The sequence below is a fragment of the Prionailurus viverrinus genome, chromosome C1, assembly GCF_022837055.1.
Source record: "Prionailurus viverrinus isolate Anna chromosome C1, UM_Priviv_1.0, whole genome shotgun sequence".
Lineage (NCBI taxonomy): Eukaryota > Metazoa > Chordata > Mammalia > Carnivora > Felidae > Prionailurus > Prionailurus viverrinus.
The window spans coordinates 113,734,270-113,754,662 of record NC_062568.1 but is presented as its reverse complement, the minus strand read 5'-3'; the positions used below and the strand labels follow the sequence as shown (position 1 = coordinate 113,754,662).

At 38.4% G+C, this 20,393-nt stretch overlaps 1 protein-coding gene across 2 annotated transcripts in view; it reads left to right on the top strand.

The window, feature by feature from the left end:
* The window catches only part of MAN1A2 (mannosidase alpha class 1A member 2), a 178,989-nt gene that overhangs the window by 29,226 nt on the left and 129,370 nt on the right, over window positions 1-20,393 (top strand). Inside the window, exons 1-3 of one of the 2 annotated variants that reach the window (XM_047870245.1) lie at window positions 6,500-6,593; window positions 9,423-9,678; window positions 17,574-17,670. In XM_047870245.1, coding sequence (XP_047726201.1) covers window positions 9,562-9,678; window positions 17,574-17,670 — 214 coding nt within the window. In that variant the 5' untranslated portion in view covers window positions 6,500-6,593; window positions 9,423-9,561. Of the gene's footprint in view, window positions 1-6,499; window positions 6,594-9,422; window positions 9,679-17,573; window positions 17,671-20,393 lie in introns of those variants that run through there. The other variant, XM_047870244.1, reaches the window with a different exon arrangement.

The window sequence follows — 20,393 nt, the reverse complement described above, 5'->3', positions numbered from 1 at the left end:
CACAGAGCTGGATGTGGGGCTTGATCCCACCAACCATGAGATCATGACCTGAGCTGAAATCAGGAGTTGGAGGCCTAACTGACTGATCCATCCAGGTGCCCCCGTCTGGTATCACTTTTCATTTTTTTTAGAATCTTGATTATTGAGAGATGTATTACTCTATTCTTTAAATATTTGGAGATGCTCTGGATACCTTCATGTTATTGATTGCCACTTTAATTCTAGTGAGGGCAAAAAACATACTCTGTATGGGTTGACTCGTTTTAAATGTATTGAGACTTGTTTTACAGCCCAGAAAATGGTCTGTGTTGGTAAATGTTCTGTTTGCATTTGAACAGAATGTGTGTTTTGCTGTTGTTCGGTAGTGTGTTTTCTAAATGTCAGTTAGGTTAGGTTGGTTGATGGTGTGTTGTCTGCCTTTCATGGCCTTACTGACTTTCCTTCTACTACTTTTATGAATCATTGAATGAAAGGTGTTGAATTTGCCTAATATGCTATGGATTTGTCTACTTCTTTTATTTCTGTCAGTTTCGCTTCACATATTTCGAAACCCTTTGATTAGGTATATAATGTTTACATTGTTATATTCTCTTGCTATATTCTCATGATGTATTGACCCTGTTATTATAAAACCCTCTTCTTCCCTGCTCTGAAAACTGCTGTCTGGTAGCAGAATAACTGCTCCTGGTTTTTAATAAACATCTTTATGAGGTTTACTTTACATACCATAAAGTTCACCCATGTGAGTGAGCAGTTAGGTGGGAGCTTCAGCTCCTCTGGAGGCTGATGATTTCCAAATCCATGTCTTCAGCCCTGGACATCTGCTTGCTCTGTTGACTTTTTAAACATAGCATGTGTAGAACCATACCTACTCGTTTTTTTCTCATCTTTCCCTTTACTCAAGGTCACTGTAGTTAGTTAATGCTAGTTAACTACCCCTTTCTATCCAGTCACTATAGTAAAAAAACCTATCATTTAATTTTTTCCCATTCATGTTTAATCACTTATCTAAATATTATTGGCCTTGCCTTTCTAAGATCTCTGATATTTGGTCCCGCTTCTGCATATCTACTTTAGATGGATTTTTATTAGGTCCTTATCTTTTTTTTTTTTTTTTTTTGCTTGAGAGGCTGTTGTGATCTCTTAACTCCCATTTCCTGTATCATCTTCCTCCCTAACCCCCTACCCCCAAGTAGTCAGTCCTCAACAGGCAGGTTTTTGTTTTTGTTTTTGTTTTTGTTTTTTTAAGATTTAAGTACAGGTGTGTGTCATCAGGATGCAGTGCAAGCTCTGTTCATGATTGAGCTTTTGTCTTCTCTGGCTTCCTTGTTATGTCCGGTCTGTTTTATTCTACCCTCTCTCACCACGCACACTATCATTTAGCATCCAAAGCAATTTATTTGCTAACTGGTGTGTTGTGTCACTTCTTCTCTATCTTTATATACTATCCCGTCTATACCTCGCTTGCCTTTATTTTCTTCATCTGCCTGGCAAACTCATGTTTTTCCTTTTAATTTGTATTTGAAGATCATGCATTTCTTTTTAAAAATTTTTTAATGTTTATTTATTTTGGGGGGTTGGCAAGAGAGGAGAGAGAGAATCCCAAGCAGGCTCTGTGCTGACAGCCTGGGCTCCATCCCACGAGCCATAAGATCATAACTTGAGTTGATACCAAGAGTTGGATGCTTAACTGACTGAGCCACGCAGGCACCCCGAAGATCATGCATTAGAAATGCTATTGTGCTATGTAAATCTTCTCAAGGCATACTTGTGTGCTTAGAAAATACCTTTTCTGTGGATATCTTACTTCTTCTGTCTAGCCTACAGTACCTCTCCTGTCTACAACCTACAATACCTGTAGTTACTTACTTCCTTTGTTGTGATCCACTCATCTTATATTTACTTTGTTTACATATTTATTGGATTATTAGCTCCCTCACATTTGGTAGCTGTTTGTTGATTATCACTGAATTAAGCTGAACTTAATTCATTGACTGATAACTATTGACTTAATCTGAAATTACCATGAATGCAACCCCAAATTCCCTAAAATGTAGGTTTCTCCTGTTTCTACTGAATGATTTGTATAATTTTTATTCTTTAATAATAGGTAAATTACATGGATTGAATTTTCTCATGTTAAGCTGTTCTTATTTCTGGGATGAGTCCAATTAGTTATGATGAATTATTTTTTTCTATGTTTTATTATTGCTGATTAACTTTGCTAATATTTTAATTAAAAAGAATCTGTGTTCGTGAATGAACCTAGCCTGTGATTGTCTCTTTTTCATAGTAATCATTCAGTTCTGTTTTGGACATGTTGAATTGGAGGTGTTTGGCATGGTGTCTTACATGCTGTTAGAAATTTGGATTTGGAGTACTTAGTAACCTGGTAAAGGCTGACCGTGTGTTTTTGTTTTTCATATAATAGTTGAGAAAATGGTTGGTGTTGAATAGGAGGAATACATAGAGTGAGAACAGAATTGAGAATGGAATACAACATTTTGGGGCGGATTGATGGTGGTAAAGCCAGTGTGTGATCAACAGTTTGAAAGGCAAGTATGAGGAAGAGGTAGTTTCAAAGGAGAACTTCGTTGTTGGTTTTTAACTGTCATGGATAGACGAATGATGTGAGGTTAAGGAAAATGGAAACAGCAAGTGTGGTACTTTTTGGAAAAGTATAGTGGGTAGAAGGAAGGGAGACACCAATGAATGTGGAGACAGGCACTTCTTTGAGGGAAGGTTTTAGTTTTTTTTAAGGATGGATGGAACTTCATGTTTGTTAGGTGAAGAGTAGAGAGGAAGAGAATGAGCATAAAGGGGAAGTATTTGTATATCTGCTTAAATCTTTGCCAAATAAGATTTCAGTGTGATCTTAGGTATCCTCATGTAATTGAAGCTGTATTTGCCCTTTACAATGTTTCCAAACATGACTTATTTTAATACTCTAATTGGAGACTGAAATTTATCACCTGGTTAGTTTCTTTCTGGCAGATCACCCCTCAGATACTAATGAAAGCCTGAGGGAAAGAGAACATGTAGGTTGGAGAGTGGCTCAGTTAATATTAGGTCATTTTACCAAACATAAAAGTCACAAAACAACAGTGGCTTAAGCAAGATAAAAGTTTATTTCTGATCATACAAATTCTGTAGGGCAGCTTCAGTAAGGGAGGCTGAGAAGTAGAGTTTTATTTAGCAGGAGCATGTGCTTAGCTAAAAATTGAGGGCTCTAGGATGAAAGAAGAAGGGAGAAAAGATTGAGAAATAGTGTTTGTATCTGCACAGTAAGAGACAAACCCTTTAATACAATTCATCTCTTCTATGAAAGGCACTATTTGCATAAATACATATGTCAAAATGCCTATGTTTGTGTCTACTCTACTTACTAGCTTTATGACCCTGAACAGATTACTTAATTTTTCTCTTTGTGCCTTAGTATTTTCCTAACAAGATGGAGTACAGTGCTTAATAGAGGGTGCCTCATAAATTGGTGTCAGAATTAAATAAGTAACCGACTAAGCCAGTATCTTGTATATCTAAGCCACAACAATTATTAGTTTTTTGTCATTCGCCTTTGCCTTTCAAGGATCGAGGATATATGGAAGGACAAAACAAAACAAGACAACAGTAGCAAAGAAACCAAACCTTACGTTAGGTGTCAAGTATCAAAGAGTGAGTTAAATATTACACATTAAATATAATTGAAAAAAGCAATTTCAGATCTCATGAGAACCTATAGATGTAAGGCCAAATTTTATTGGAAGCCTTGGAAGGTATTCAGAGTTAGTCAAATGGCAAAATTCTCCACAAGACAACCTCAGTTCTGCCAGGACCTGCAATTTCAGGGGTCTCCTACCACCGCCCTCAGGCCTGATCATTTGCTAGCACTCACAGAACTTACTGAAAGCTGTTACATTCATGAGAGAGTTATAGATTACAGGGGAAGGATAGAGTTTATAGTCAGACTTCACATTGGGTGAAGTCCAGGAAGGTTCCAAACATGGGGCTTCTGGTATCCTGTCCTTGTGAAGTCAGGACGTTAGTCTCTCCCCATCAGTGTGTGCCAGTACATATGCCAGCCAGTAAGCTTGCCTGAGCTTTGGTGTCCAGAGTTTTTATTAAGGCTTTGTTATGGCATGATTAATTGATTGTCCACATGACTGAAGTCAGTCTCCGTGAAACTGTTTGACCCAGAACCCTCACCCTAAGTCATACTGTTGGTGTTTCTAGAGTGGCCAGCCCTGCCTCTGGGACTGTCTGATGTGGCCGGCCCCACCCTGTGATCAAGTGTGGCCAGCACCCACTATACACAAGGACGTTTTCATCAGGTATGCGAGAAATTGAGGACAAAGGCCAGACTTCCCTTTAGACAAGGCTGGATTCTTTACTAAACAAAAAGATACAAGTCACTGATGGAAAGGTACAGACATACACAGGTGGAGGTTCACATGGTTATCTGTTGAAGATATCAAAGTTAAAAAAATCTTGAAAATATGTGAGTAAAAGATCAAGTAGGTGAAAATAAACACCCGAAAGAGTTGATTCAGCTGGTATAAACATCTAGAGATTTGGCCACTAAAAATTTGAGGTGCCCCTTGAAAGGACACTGATGAAATGAAAATAAAAAATGGAAGAAAACTAGCAGAGAGGTTAGGATGTTGGATATTATTAATGGAATACTTTTACTTACCTTGGATATCACTAGCCGAGTGGTATAGTCAGGGTAGTATTAATATGTGTTTTCCCCAAAAATACTGATCTTGGAGGTTTTTAGTGATTTGTGCCAGATTGCAGAGTAAGTTGGGGCAGAGCTGGAAAGAGAATTGTCTCCTGACTTTTGGATTAAGTACTTTTACTCTGAGTATTTTTTCTCCCCAACTATAAAACAGTTCTTCTTGCCACCCCATTGACAAGAGGTCTGACTCAATTCCTTGGACTCTGGAGTTCCTCTTAGGGACTAGACTGGTCTTTCTTTGCACTTCAGTTCATGGTGTTTATTCTGTGGTGACTATACTCACTAAATTGCTAAACAAATAATTATTTGGGACAAATGCAAATTTATAGGTCTTTTAGATTTTCAAAATGTTTTTGAATAAAGCTCTGCACAATGTTGCAGCACTGTAGGTTCTGGTGAACACCGTTTGGATGCCATTAACAATGAACTGGAATAATGTGACTGGGGCTTTTGTACAGAGTACTGAAATTTAGAGGGTTCAAATTTTTATTTTTATTTTATTATTTTTTAAATGTTTATTTTTGAGATAGAGAGCAAGCAAGCAAGGGAAGGGCAGAGAGAGAGAGAGAGAGAGAGAGAGAGAGAGAGAGAGAGAGTCAGCGCAGAGCCTGATGTGGGACTAGAACTCACAACCGTGAGATCATGACCTGAGCCACAATCAAGAAGCAGATGTTTAACTGACTGAGTCACCCAGGCGTCCCCAATTTTTATTTTTAAAAATAACTTTTAAAGTATAATTTGAAAATTGTTCACATATGTTGCTATCAAATATCTTCTTCACTTTCAGAGAAATAATAGATATTAGCATTTAAATAATAGTAAATGAAAATAAGTTTCTCTACACTCATGCCCACTATTATTTCTAAGGTAATCCTGAAGACCCCAACTGGTATTATGGACATATAGGCAAAGGAGTCAGGGCTGGAAGAGAAAGGGCACAGCCCTCTCCTAGTTCTGCAGGAGGCTGGCCCCATTTTAAGAGCATTTGGTGCCCTCTAAGTCCTTGTAGGTTTGCCCAGAAGCTGTTGTGTCATTCAGTGGAGGGAAGCCGAGAAGTTGCAGGATGTCTCTGGGTGTTGGTCCTGGTACCTGAGAGTGCTGATGTTAGCCCAAATCATTAAATGGCTCGGGGGGTGGGGGGGGGGGTAGGGTAGGTAGTAAGGGAAGGAAGAAAACTGAGTTGATAAAGACTTTTCTATACTCTCAGACTCCTGTGTCATCTCATCTACTCCTGACAACAGTCTTGGGAGGTTGGTGGGGAAAAGGAGGCTCAGAGAGGTGACATCCATCTAATGCCACACAGCAAAAAAATGGCAGGGTTCTCCCAAGGGCTTGTTTGGTTGATGGCATAGTTGGAGGGCTATCTTCTGTGGCGGCGTGTTTCATGGCATGCTAAAAGTAGTGTGTGAAGAAAATGGGGACTGTGACTAAATAAAGTTAGGAGGTGTTAGGCACCTTTATTGCGGGACTTCTCAGAGCCTTTAAAATAACCCTGTGCATTGTGAAGCTTTGGAGAGGAACATAGAATGTATTGTGGCCCGTATTTCTCCCTTGCTCCCAGGGTAGGCTCTAGAAAGTGGCATGTAATACCCAACTTTGTGGAGGTGCACTGGTGGGTGAAGATGCTTTCCGCAGTGATGTCACAGATGAGCCACTGCAAACATGGTGGGGGCTTCCGTGGTGACATGGTGCTTGGAGCTAGAGGCGGAAAGTGTAGTTCCCTATAGAGACTCTCCCACTTGTCATCAGGACAGAAACTGCCCTTGAAAGAACTGGTCTTCTCTGTTTGATGTGCTTCTTTGTTGGTGCTTAGTCCTAGGCCTTTGCCTTCCTGGCCATGTACCTGTCTGCTCACTGAGTGAGTGACTTGGAAAAATTCTTAGATGGAAGTGACAGAATACCCCACTGTTTCAACCCCCCTGTCTGAAATTAGGGGACTGACCGGTAAAGGCCCTGGCAGCAACCCAGTGATATCAGTAGGCACTTTACCTCTTTGTTGTCTTTTCTCAGCCGTGTTGGCCGTTTGTCCCCAGGCTTCCTGCGTTTTGACTATCATAGCTTTAGGCGTCACAGCCACATTTGGAGACTGGAATCTGTGTTCAGGTAGATTTGGTCTTAGTAGCTAATAGGCTCTTTTCTCAAATGGTTCTGTCCGTTTTTAATCCCAAAAGGAAAATATTTCCCAGTAGTCCTCTTTTGTCTCTGTAGTTGGAAAAAGGTTATGCGACCACCTCTAGCTACAGGGGCGTGTGAGAAAGACTTGGTTGGCATAGACACATCATGGTCTCTTCTCTGGGGCTAGGCACAGGGTTTCTGTGTCGTAAGGGGAGGGAGAGGGACTGGAAGGCTGTTGGGCGGTGCTTGCCTGTGTCTGCCTTGTTATCTGAGACTCTGTTTGGCTCCCCCCTGCTGCATTCTTCTCACCTCCAGTCTGTCTGCAGGCCCCATGGCTGCTTTCTCCCTGCCCTCAAGTTCCCTTGTGTTGCCCTGACTGTCTGTGTTGCTCTCTCCCCTCTTTTCTCTCTCATGTTTTCCTCATCACCCCTTCTTACTGCTAGCAATCCAGTTTTTTCTCTAAACATTTAACAATTTAATTTTTTTTTTTAATTTTTTTTTCAACGTTTATTTATTTTTGGGACAGAGAGAGACAGAGCATGAATGGGGGAGGGACAGAGAGAGAGGGAGACACAGAATCGGAAACAGGCTCCAGGCTCCGAGCCATCAGCCCAGAGCCTGACGCGGGGCTCGAACTCCCGGACCGCGAGATCGTGACCTGGCTGAAGTCGGACGCTCAACCGACTGCGCCACCCAGGCGCCCCAACAATTTAATTTTTAATATTAGACTGTAAATTGATATTTTTCTCGATGTACACTTCTGTGATTTTTAAACACACATACATATTCCCATAGTCACTATAATTGGGATACGTAACAATGCTATCATCCCAAAAAACTCTCGTGTTATTCCTTTATAGCCAACCCTTCCCCCATCCGTAACTCCTGGCAACCACTGATTTATTCACCATCCTTACATTTTTGTCTTTTTGAGAATGTCACGTTAAAAAAAAAAAAAAATCTAGAATGTAACCTTTTGAGACTGGCTTCTTTCACTCACATAGTAATACCTTTGAAATTCATTCAAGTGTAGATGAATTGTTTATTTCTTTTTATTGCAAGTAGTATTCCATATTGTGGCTATACCAAGTAGAAACACTGGTTTGTTTATTTACTTGTTGGAGGACACCTGGGTTGTTTCCAGTTTTTGCCTATTATGGGTAAAGCCGTCACCAACTTTCCTGTATAGGATCCCCCCTCCCCCCCCCCCCCCGCCAATTTTTAGCAATTGTGGTAAAATACATGTAACATCTATCACGTTAGCTATTTTTAAGCATACGGTGCAGTGGTAGTAAATGCTGTCATATTGTTGAGCCGCCATCTCCAGAACTCTTTCATCTTGTAGGAGCTGCAGCTGTACCCATTAACCAGGAACTTCCCATTTCCCTTTCCCCTGTCCTTCGGCAGCCACCATTCTCCTTTCTAGGATTTTGACTACTCTGAGTGTCTCATATGGGTGGAATCATACAGTTCTTGTCTTTCTGCCATGGGCTGTGTATAAGTTTTTGTGTCAACATAAGCCTTCGCTTCTCCAGGATAAATGTCCAGTGCAGTTGCCGAATTTTGTGATAGTCGCGTGTTTAGTTTCTTAAGAAACCACTAACCTTTTCCAGAGTGGCTGTACCATTTTATATTCCCACCAGCAATGTTGTGGATCCAGCTGTGTGCAGAGTTTGAATTAAATTTCTGGAGAGGGGACTCTGCTGACTGTGGAGTTAGATATTTACCCTTAGAGGAGTCATCATTGGCTGATTTGGAAAATAGTAACTACCACTCTTGTATTCATTCGTGTGGATTGGGGCAGATGTGTGGAGAGATCGAGCTCTCACAAAACTAGGGCTGGGTGAAAGACCCTGTAGGCGTCCCCTGCGGTAGTGGTTTCCAAATCTGTGTGCATACCAGAATTCCTCAGAGGATTTCTTAATAATACACATTCATGGTTTTCATACAGACCTACCGAATTGGAATCTGTATTTTTAACGAGGGCTCAAGGGAGTTTTAAGCATTCTGCCCACATCAGTTGGGAATTGTGTTTTCAGATCTATGGTATTTCCAAAATGTGAAAGTTTTAGAAGCATGTTTTGTACTATGTAACAAATGAAAAATTTCCTGAGCTCTTATCTTTTCCACTTATCTCTTTCCTTGACCCCATATTTATATTTTTGTCCCCTCTTCATACTTAATTCTGTTACTAATTTTCTCTCCCCTATCTAGTTTTCTCTCTGGGTTGTCTCTCTGCCCCTCTCCCCCTCCCTTCTCTCCTTCTCCCACTTTTCCTTTTTCATGTGTCTCCTGACAAGTTACCAATTGCTCTTTTGGTCCTGCAATTATAACTTTCTTTCTAGGTTCCCTCTTCTCCAGGCTTGTAGAGTGTTTACTGTTTAGCACCCAGGGCTTATACCAAGTTACATGTATCCTGTAGGGGCAGATAGAGCTGGGTCTCTCACAGATCATCCTTACCTTTTAATGGCAGGAGTAGAAAACATCTACCAGGGTTTGGTGGAGGAAACTTTACATTTTATATTGAAGTAATTAAGGGTTATTCTTAACTAGTCTTTTTTTCTTCTCCCAGGGAAGAAGAAGAACGTTTGAGAAATAAAATTCGAGCTGATCACGAGAAGGCCCTGGAAGAAGCAAAAGAAAAATTAAAAAAGTCGAGAGAGGAAATCCGAGCAGAAATTCAGACAGAGAAAAATAAGGTAGTCCAAGAAATGAAGACAAAAGAGAAGAAGCCACTGCCACCAGTCCCTATACCAAATCTAATAGGAATAGATGGTGGAGACCCAGAAGATAATGACATAAGAAAGAAAAGGGAAAAAATTAAAGAGGTAATAAGCCGAGATTTATGATATGGAATGGTTATGGCGTTTGACTGGATTTTAATATATATGAACATTTGTATCATCTATGGTGTCATACTTTTTCTTGTTTGTTTTTGGGTCATGGTTGTGGTTCAGATTCCAAGTTGGCAGTAAAGGCTAGAACTCACTCTTTCTTAATATGGATTGTAATATTATTGGACACTTAAAATTTTGATATAATGTTTGGATTGTTACACCATTCTGTATTGAGAGATCTTTTGATAGTCAGCATTTTATAAATAATGTAGACTAGATCTATAAATAATTTATCATTGAATAGGAAATTTCTTAAGGGTTTACTTACAAGGGACTCTGCTAGATACTATGCAAATCTCCTCATAAACATGCTCCTGAAAAGTTAACATTACATCTGCCATCTTTTAAGGAATGGGTCATGAAACCCCTCAACCACACTGCAGATTCCTTCCAAACAGTCTCAATGGATTGAGGAATGGGAAGCAGTTGACCTCAGAATTCTTTAAATTGTTTAATCTCAGAAGTCTTTCAATTTGTTATTCTAGGAGTTACTTGGAGATAAAGACAATAACAGAGAGGGGAAAGTCTGGTGAATATTACAGTTAAATTTTGTTAATTAGAACTGCTAATTCTTGGTAGAGTTTGCAGTTGCAGTGCCTGTGAAAAAAAGATTTTGTCAGGTTGTAACAGCATCAACAATATTTCAAAGGGATTGTTTATCATAAAATAAGACAATAAGTTTAGTTCAAATAGATACGTATTCAAATATATTCTAATAATGAACATGGAAGATTTAGTAGATTCTTTAAGCTTGACCTTATGAATTAGTGTAAGAACTGGACCTTGATGGAATTGTGAAATAGAACTGTACTCTGGATCCTGGAGTCTGTTTTATGCACTGGCTGCTAAAGGATTTAGACTGTATGGGGGAAACGTTGACAAACGTTTTTGTTGTTGTTTGTTTTTTGAGATGCCTGACTTTTTTTTTTTTTTTAGATGTCATTAGAATTTATTGAAATATTTTCTTATGTATGTAATAATTCAAATAACAGTGTGTGTTTAGAAGACTCCCAAGACCACCTACAGCCTCAGTGATTGCTAGAAGTACTCCCAGAACTCAGCAAAGCTGTTATATTCATGATTTTGGTTTATTACAGCAGTAGGCAACAGATTAAAATTAGTAATAGAAAAAGCTTATAGGACAGAGTCCAGGAGACATCAGATGCAAGTTACTAGTTGTCCTTTTCCGGTGGACACCACTTAATTCTTCCAGCAGTGTTGTGTGATGCTGTGTATGAAATATCACCAACAAGGGAAGTTCACCTGAGCCTTGGTGTCCAGGGTTTTTGTTTGAGATTCATTCTTTAGGCGTGGCTGAACTTAGTTCTCCCAAGTCCTCCAAAGAGCAGGCTGATACCATGTGGCCCAAGGCTGCCACCATAAATCACATTGTGAACATGAACTGACATGGCCCAAAGCTTCATTTAAATGAAGATATTCTTGACAGACAGGATAATAAAATTTTAGCAGTTATTTTCCAGGAGTCTGGCACAGGACATATCTTTCTTTAGGATGTATAGGGTTTGGACAACTCAGACCTGGTGAGTTAACCCTTTAGAGCACACCACATTATCCGGTATTTTTACAAGCCATTGCCTGTATAGGCTCCTATTAAACATTATCGATACTGGCTTAACACACAGAGAAAGTTGAAATTTAAGCTGGTGGTGAAAGAAGCTAACAAGGGGCAAGGTGATATGAATGGCAGGATACCTGAGCATTTCAAGAATTAGAGACATTGTTTACCTCTGAAGGCAGGGGTATAATGAAATTGGAAAGGGATTATTTGAAAATTTTAAGAGGTGCTCTTAACTCCTAGATCCTCAGTTCTCTAGTTTTGGCATCCTAGCTGCTGCCCTCCCTTCCCCAACAGAACACTAAAGTTTACCTTTTGGAGGGATGAATTAGGGAAGATCTGGATTTGGGGAACACCAGGTATGGCTGAGGGAAAACAAAAAAAGTGGCTAAGGTGGAGGGAATTAAGTGAAAAATGTTCTGAATATATTAAGACTGCTTTCTTGTGAGCTCTCAGAATTCTGACAGCCAGGTGTGTATTCAATAAGCAGGAGAGTGGATGACTTCTCTTTGAAGAGACTGGCCCAAGACAAAAGAGTCTTCTACACTGTTCCTCAGTGAAACACCACTGGGTGTCACCTGTGCTCCCTAACTAAGATGAGGCTCAGTTCAAGTCCTGCTTGTTTACTGATAGCCTTTAATTATCATTTGTTTCCCTCTTAAGTGAAGAACAAAGATCACCAGGCATTTCAGGAAAGTTTCTCACATTAGAGAATAAAACAGATGGAAGAAAGGAATTCAGAGAATACAGAAACAATACAGGGGGGAGAAAAAAACAAAAGCATTAACATCATTGGAGTGACAAAAAATGGAACTCATAAAGTGAGAAAAATAAGTTCTGAAAAGGAACATTTATAGCATACGAAGGAGCTTTTTGGAAATAAAAAGTGTGATAGAATTTTAAAATTCAGTAGAAGAGTTGGAAGATACAATTGAGCAAATCTATCAGTAGAACAAAGAGATTGAGAAAACAAGAAAATAAGATCAGTCAAGAACATCTAACAGGTGATTAGATAGAGGAAAAAGGAGGAGAAGAAATCAAAGAAACAATTTAAGAAAAAATTGGCTGAAACTAAAGAATGTGAGTTTACAGATTGAGAGGACCTGTCAGGCATAGAACAACAGTGAGCAACAAACAAACAAACAAACAAAAAAACAAAAAGAGAGACTTCTGAAATTTTAGAAAAATAGGCATTCAAAAACAGATTCTAGGGGCACTTGGGTGGCTCAGTCAGTTAAGTGTCCAACTCTTGATTTTGGCTCAGATCATGATCTCACAGTTGTGAGATCAAGCCTGTGTTGGGCTCTGTGCTGGACATAGAGTCTGCTTAAGATTGTCTCTCTCTCTTTCTCTCTCTCTCTTTCTTTCTCTCTCTCTCCATCTCCCTCCATCCCTCCCTCTCCCCCCTTCCCCTCTCCCTGTCTCTTTCTACCCGTACCCCCTACACACATGCACACTCCTTCTCAAAAAAAAAAAAAAAAAAAAAATAATAATAGTGATCCTAAAAGTTTAGGGAGAAAAAAAAGGCTCCACTCAAAAGATGGGATTGTACATAATGGCACCTGAGATTCCTCAGTCACAATTTTGGAAACTGGAAGAGAGTGGAGCAATGGCTTAGAAAGAATGATCTATTTAGCCAATTTATGAATCAAATCTGAGAGTAAATTTAGTCATTTTCTCAGATTGCTATCGGAAAATATGCTTCAGCACAAAAATAGGAAGAGAAGGGCTTTTGGCAATAGGGGATCTGTCACTAGAGAGAGAAAGGAAGGGCGCTCTCCGGATGGTGAATAAGGGACTCAGCAGGGTGACTGCTGTGCTTTGGGCAGAGCTTAGAGCTGGAGGGTGGAGAGCTTCAGGAAGGATTGGTACATCAGAGAATAAAACGGAACTGATAGTCTTATCTGGTGTGTTTGATTATACTGAGACAAGTTTTGAAGCTCAAGTATAATTTGGAAGTAAATTCAGAATCGATACATTAAAAACCTAAGCAAACAAAGAACTCAAACCCTCAGACAAGTAGGTAACAGCAGGAAAAACAAAAGTTGAATAAAATAGAGTGATAATTATAAGAAAAGCATGTTGTTATTTAAATTGGGAGGATGTGGGCGGGAGAAATCTATGTGGGGAAGTTTACGTGGAGATAGTAGTGGCATAAGAAAGCTAAATTACCGTAACTATAGGAGAGTACAGTAAATATCTAAATGCTGAAATAGCACTGTAGACTATATTTCAGAATATAGTCTTAGATAGAAAAAAACAGGTGAAAGAGTTTAATTGCCCCAGGAGAGTGGGAATTATGAGTGGGGAAGATATGGCAGACTATTAGATTTCTTTTAAGAATCAGCTTTATTGAGGCGTAATGTGTATACAATTAAATGTACCTGTTTTAAGAGTACTGCTTGTTAAAAATATAAAAGAGTACTGCTTGGTTATGGGTTTTGACAGATGTATACACCTGTATAACAGCGACTATTATCAAGATGTGAATACGTTTACAGTCTCAAAATGGCTTTCTTGTGCCCTTCTCTGGTCAGTCTACTCTTTGGTCCCAGGCAACCACCGATCTGTTTCTAGTCATTGCAGATTAGACTGGTCTTTTCTAGAGTTTCAGTGAAGTGGAATCATAAAGTATGTGATATTTTGTTTCTGCACTTTTGCTCAGCATGATTTTTTTGAGATTCATCTATGTAGATTGCACATGAAGGTAATTTTTATCTTAACAGTATTCTGTTATATGCAGGTACCGTAGTTTGTTTTATTTATTCACCTGTTGAATGGTTGTTCAACATCTGATCCAGTTTTTGGCTATTAGGAATAAAGTTGGCAATGAGCACTTTTGTGTCAGTATTTGTGTGGGTACATGTTTAAGTTTTAGTTTTGACATTCCACTCTGTGATCTGTTGCCAGTTAATTTTTTATTGTCTGAAGTAAGGGTACACTTCAGTTTTTGCCTGTAGGGCTTTCTAGCTGTTCAGCATCATTTGTTGAAATGATCCTTTTCCTATTGAATTACCTTGGCACTTTATTTTATTTTTTTTTTCAATATATGAAGTTTATTGTCAAATTGGTTTCCATACAACACCCAGTGCTCATCCCAAAAGGTGCCCTCCTCAATACCCATCACCCACCCTCCCCTCCCTCCCACCCTCCATCAACCCTCAGTTTGTTCTCAGTTTTTAAGAGTCTCTTATGCTTTGGCTCTCTCCCACTCTAACCTCTTTTTTTTTTTTTTCCTTCCCCCCCTCCCCCATGGGTTTCCGTTAAGTTTCTCAGGATCCACATAAGAGTGAAAACGTATGGTATCTATCTTTCTCTGTATGGCTTATTTCACTTAGCATCACACTCTCCAGTTCCATCCACGTTGCTACAAAGGGCCATATTTCGTTCTTTCTCATTGCCATATAGAACTCCATTGTGTATATAAACCACAATTTCTTTATCCATTCATCAGTTGATGGACAGGCTCTTTCCATAATTTGGCTATTATTGAGAGTGCTGCTATGAACATTGGGGTACAAGTGCCCCTATGCATCAGTACTCCTGTATCCCTTGGGTAAATTCCTAGCAGTGCTATTCCTGGGTCATAGGGTAGGTCTATTTTTAATTTTCTGAGGAACCTCCACACTGTTTTCCAGAGTGGCTGCACCAGTTTGCATTCCCACCACCAGTGCAAGAGGGTTCCCGTTTCTCCACATCCTCTCCAGCATCTATAGTCTCCTGATTTGTTCATTTTGGTCACTCTGACTGGCGTGAGGTGATATCTGAGTGTGGTTTTGATTTGTATTTCCCTGATAAGGAGCAACGTTGAGCATCTTTTCATGCTTGGCACTTTGTTTAAAATCAAATGACAGATTCAGTAGATGTTGAGGCTCTTTCTGGATTCCTACCTGTTCCATTAATCTGTATACTTATCCTTAATGCCAGTAGGACACTGTATTAAAGACTTTAACTTAATAGTAAGCTTTGAAATCAGGTTAAATCCTCAAACTGTGTTCTTTTTAAAAATTGTTTTCGTGTTTCTGGGTCCTTTGCCTTTCTAGAATTCACTTTTTTTACGTAAAATAAAAGGTTGCTGGGTTTTGATTGGGATTTTACTGAATTTGTAGATGAATTGAGAAGAATTGTTATCTTAACAGTATTCAGTGTTCCATGAGCATGTTACATGTTTCCACTTATTTAGGTTTTCTTTAATTTGTCAGTGTTTATAGTTCTTCATATATAATTTCTTGCACATATTATGTTTATTCCTAAATATTTCATGTTTTTTGATGCTATTATAAATGGACTTGTTTTTTAATTTCCATTTCTGGTGTTTATTACTAGCATATAGAAATATATTTGACTTTAGTTTTCTTTTTTTTTTTTTTTAATTTTTCTTTTTTCAACGTTTATTTATTTTTTGGGACAGAGAGAGACAGAGCATGAACGGGGGAGAGGCAGAGAGAGAGGGAGACACAGAATCGGAAACAGGCTCCAGGCTCTGAGCCATCAGCCCAGAGCCTGACGCGGGGCTCGAACTCACGGACTGCGAGATCGTGACCTGGCTGAAGTTGGACGCTTAACCGACTGTGCCACCCAGGCGCCCCTTGACTTTAGTTTTCTGAACTTGTATCCCTGTTAATTTTATTGAAGTCATTATAGTTCTAGTGGGTTATTATTATTATTTTTTAGATTGCTTAGGATTCTCCTTATACATAGTAATGTCCTCTGTGAATAGAGGTGCTTTTCCTTTATACTTTTTGATTGTTATGCCTTTTATTTCTTGTTTTACTGGCTAGGACTTCCAGTACATTATTGAAAATAAATGTGGAGAATGGACATACTTGATTTGTTATCAACTTGAAGGGTTAAGAATTTAGTCTTAAGTATGATGTCAGCTGTAGGTTTTTTGAAGATCCCCTTTATTAGATGGCAGGCATTTCCTTATAGTTTATTGAGAGTTTTTATCATGGATGGCTGTTGAATCTTGTCAAGTGCTTCGTCTGCCTCTATGAAAATGATCGTATGATGTTTTTCCTTTTATTCTAGTAACGTGGATTCTGTTGATTGGCTTTTGAATGTTAAATTAGTCTAGGTTAAAACTAGGTTTTACTGTACTTGGTCATTATGTAGTATCCTCTCTAGATTGCTAATTTTGGTTAAAGAATTTTGCATCTGTTTTTGAGATACACTGGTTTTCAGTTTTGTTGTAATATCTTTGTCTGGTTTTGGTGTGTGAATAATGCAAGCTGTAAAAAAGCAAGTTGAGGAATATTTGAATGACTGATATACTGTTAAATGAATAGATTTTTTATATACCACAGTCCACTATTAAATAATTCACCTGTTGTATAATTAACAAACTAGTTGATAGTTCAAACTAGTTGATATAAAAAAAAATATTTACTAGCTAAGTGGCTGTAAACTAGGGCTTCGAGCTTGGCTAAATCCAAGTCTGTAGGTGTTATTGTCAATAATATTCATTTTATCCTTTCGTTTAGTATCTCCACATTGGGAGAGTGTTAGCCCCCATCAGCCCAAGATAATGTGTTACACAGACCTTGAGATTGCAAAATGAGAGAGTCCCTTTATCTCCTAGTGTCTATAACAATATGCATAGAAGGACTTGATTGCCACTACTTGAATCACAGTTACCTAGTCACTGTGATTAGGTCAGGGTTGGCAAACTACAACCCACAGGCCAAATTCTGCCTGCTGTCTATTTTTTTAAAATAAAATTTAGTTGGAGAAGGTATATCCATTTGTTTATGTATTGTCTAACGCTACTTTTGTGCTATGGTAGCTGCGTTAAGTAATTGCTAGAGACGGTATGGACTGCAAAGCCTGAAGTATTTATTTTAAAGAAGGATTTTGCTGATCTTCAGCCTAAGGGTAAGGAGTTCTCTAGTAATTGGTTGTGGAATCAGAGCCCCTTGATTGACAGTGCCGTCGTGATCACAGGGAGGGAAGGGGAGCTATTCCCCAAAGAATTGGCAGTTCCTCAAAGGAAAGAGTGCTGAACAGACACCTTCTTCCCCAATAAAAAGAACTTGTCTTTTATACCCAAGTTTTTCTTCTCTTGTGTAGACTGAGGTTAAACATGATGATGTGGGTTATTACGCTAGTAAAAAAATGTTAATAGAATAATACTCTGATATAGGAGGTAACAGGAAGAATGGGTAAGGCTGCAGTGATAGATGATATAGATCGATGAAATAATGGTCTGTGAGTGATGTTAATTGATGGATTATAATTTTTCTTTTCTCAGATGATGAAACATGCCTGGGATAATTATAGGATATATGGATGGGGACATAATGAACTCAGACCCATTGCAAGGAAAGGACACTCCACTAATATCTTTGGTAAGTTTACCTCTTCTAACTACTGTATCCATCTTTAAAACGGAATCTAAGTTCTTAAGTACTTTCTAAAACCTGAACATTTCTATTATAATTTGAAGCAACATGTATTTTTTTTTTTGCAAGCTTCAGTCAAGATTTCATGCTAGTTGCTTTAGAATATACAGATAATGTGGTAGATTTTCTACCTCTACAGATGTTGTAGTCATTTATCAGTGTTTTGAAGCTTTTTCTGCACTTTTTTCTTTAATGTCAGGGAAGTTAGGTACCTATTTGTAATTCTCTTTCTTCAGCACAGTTCTGATACCCCCTGCATTATGAGGGGGAAGAGACGTGAAAGAAAGCAGTAGTGCTCTGTATATATAAAAAAGTCACATGCCCAAGGTGATTTGGTTGGTAAGGTGAGTGGGTGATATTGTACACTCACAATTCCAAGGGAAAGATTCATTTGTTTGTGGATGGAGGTCTGGGGAAGAGCTGTGTTCAGCCTGAGTTCACTCTAACTTTGTAGGTCTCTTGAGCTCACTTCTACTTGTTAAACGTCTCCATTTCAAAAAGTACTTAACAACTTTTACTTAACCTAAGGATAAGTCTTGAGAATCATCAAGCTGTTATTTATTATAGTCTTCACCTCTTTCCCGCATTCTCAATTTTTCTTGATGTAATGGGTATCTTTTAAGTAATAATAGGTGAAGTTAAGAAAATATTGAAGTAGGGAGGCACATGGACTAGTTATTTGCAGGGTAGTTATCTTTGCTAATTGTAATGTGCCACCACAGTAACCTAAATCACAGCATTTTTCCTCGTGACATTTGAAAGAGTTTTTCTAATGCTATGATTTCTCTTGTAATTTGTTGCTTGCTTATTTTCTGTAAAACATAAAATGTCTGAAAAGATCATTTCTCTTGGGTTTCAGAGGTGTTGGAATCGAGGAATAATGGAAAAAATTTTTCTTTAGGTCATCAAAGACATCAGAAATATCTTAATACAGTTAACTTAGAATCTGTCACCTAATGAAATAAAGCATATTTCCTTAGCAAAGGTTACAAATGGAAAAGTTCCCATTGTTTTGTGGATGCCACAGTGTGAGACATTAGTGCAGGAAAAGACATTTTATGTTTAATGGTTAATTAAAATTAGATCCTCTTTTCAAGTAAATATTTTTTTCAGTATTAAACTCTTTGGTAAACTGTTAGTCCTTCTAAAGGATTAGAGTAATAAATGTGTAAAATAAAAGTTGCATGTTAATTTTCTACTTCTTTTTTAAACCGTATTTCTCAGAACATATACTGTATTAACATTTATCAGATGGATACGGGTCCTAGGCAAAATAGTTGGTAAGTTTATTAATTTTGAGAGAGAGAGACAGAGCAACCAGGGGAGAGGTGGAGAGAGAGAAAATCCCAAGCAGGCTCCTCGCTGACAGCGCTGTGCCTGACGCAGGGCTGGAACTCACAAACCCTGAGATCATGACCTAAGCTGAGACCAAGAATCTGATGCTTAACTGACTGAGCCACCCAGGTGCCCCTGTTTTGTTTTGTGTTGTTTTTGTTTTGTTTCGTTTTACTTTAGGAGAAGTCTAACTGAGTGGTAATAGTTCTGAGTGTCTCATTTGATGTCCCAAATTCAGTATGTCTTTAAGAATCAGAATCTTAGAATTGAAAGAAACTTCAAAAGTCTAGCCTCTCTATTATGGTAGGAACATACAGGCGAGTATTGAACCTTTACTTACAGTATTTGAGATTACATGGAAAAGAACTTAAAAACGTGTTCTTTTCCATTTTACTAGCTTCAATTATTAAAAAATTCTTTTATGTGGTAACTGAAATAAGCATTCCTCTGACTTCTATCTGGTTAGTCCTTGGCATCATAGGATTCTTTACGTGCAGATAACAGAAAATCCATTTCAAAATGGCTTAAACTAAAGTAAATTTAATCAGCTCAATGAAGTCCTAGCATAGATGGGAGTCCAACTAAGCTTTTTATTTATGTCTTTTCTCTGTTTTCCTCTGTGTGTTGATATCTTCAGGCTGGCTTCTTAGCAGGACGGCTGCCTCAGTGTGAAGCTGTATATATACACGTACTACCACATCTGTAGAGCAGAGAGCACTTGGTTTTCGTAGAAACTTTGTTGACTCATTGTTTCTTGTCTCAAATTGGCTTTTGTGCCCATCCTCGAACCAAATGCTACTTCCAGAAGGATGGCATATATTCTTTTGGTTTTGCCCCGTGAAGGCAAACTCCTGGAGCTAGTGAGTGAGAAGAAAATGTTGCTGGATGTAAATTAGCACTGATACTAATTATTCCAACAGTGATTAATGGAATGAATTCTTTTTACTTAGATATACTGAAGAATTAAGAGTTTTGTTAGGAATAGGTCTTCTCGCCCTTAAAGGGAAGAATTTTGATTTGGAAAAGAGTGTTAACTTTGCAGTGTTTTTGAAGTGTGCCTTTATTTTCTCTATACGTGTCTGTGTCTGTGTATGTAGGTATGTTTATGTATAAATTCTTCTTGCTATTTCTAACTTAACTGGCTTATGACTTCTAATATTTTGTTGAGGATTTTTGTACTTATCTTTTGCATTTATATTGCTTTGTATTTTTCTTACATTATCTTTGCTTGTTTTGGTATCCAGGTAATGTCTCATAAAATGAATTTGGAAGTGTTCTCTGCTCTTTATTTTTCCGGAAGATATTGTTTAACATTGATTTTATTTTCTTCTTCA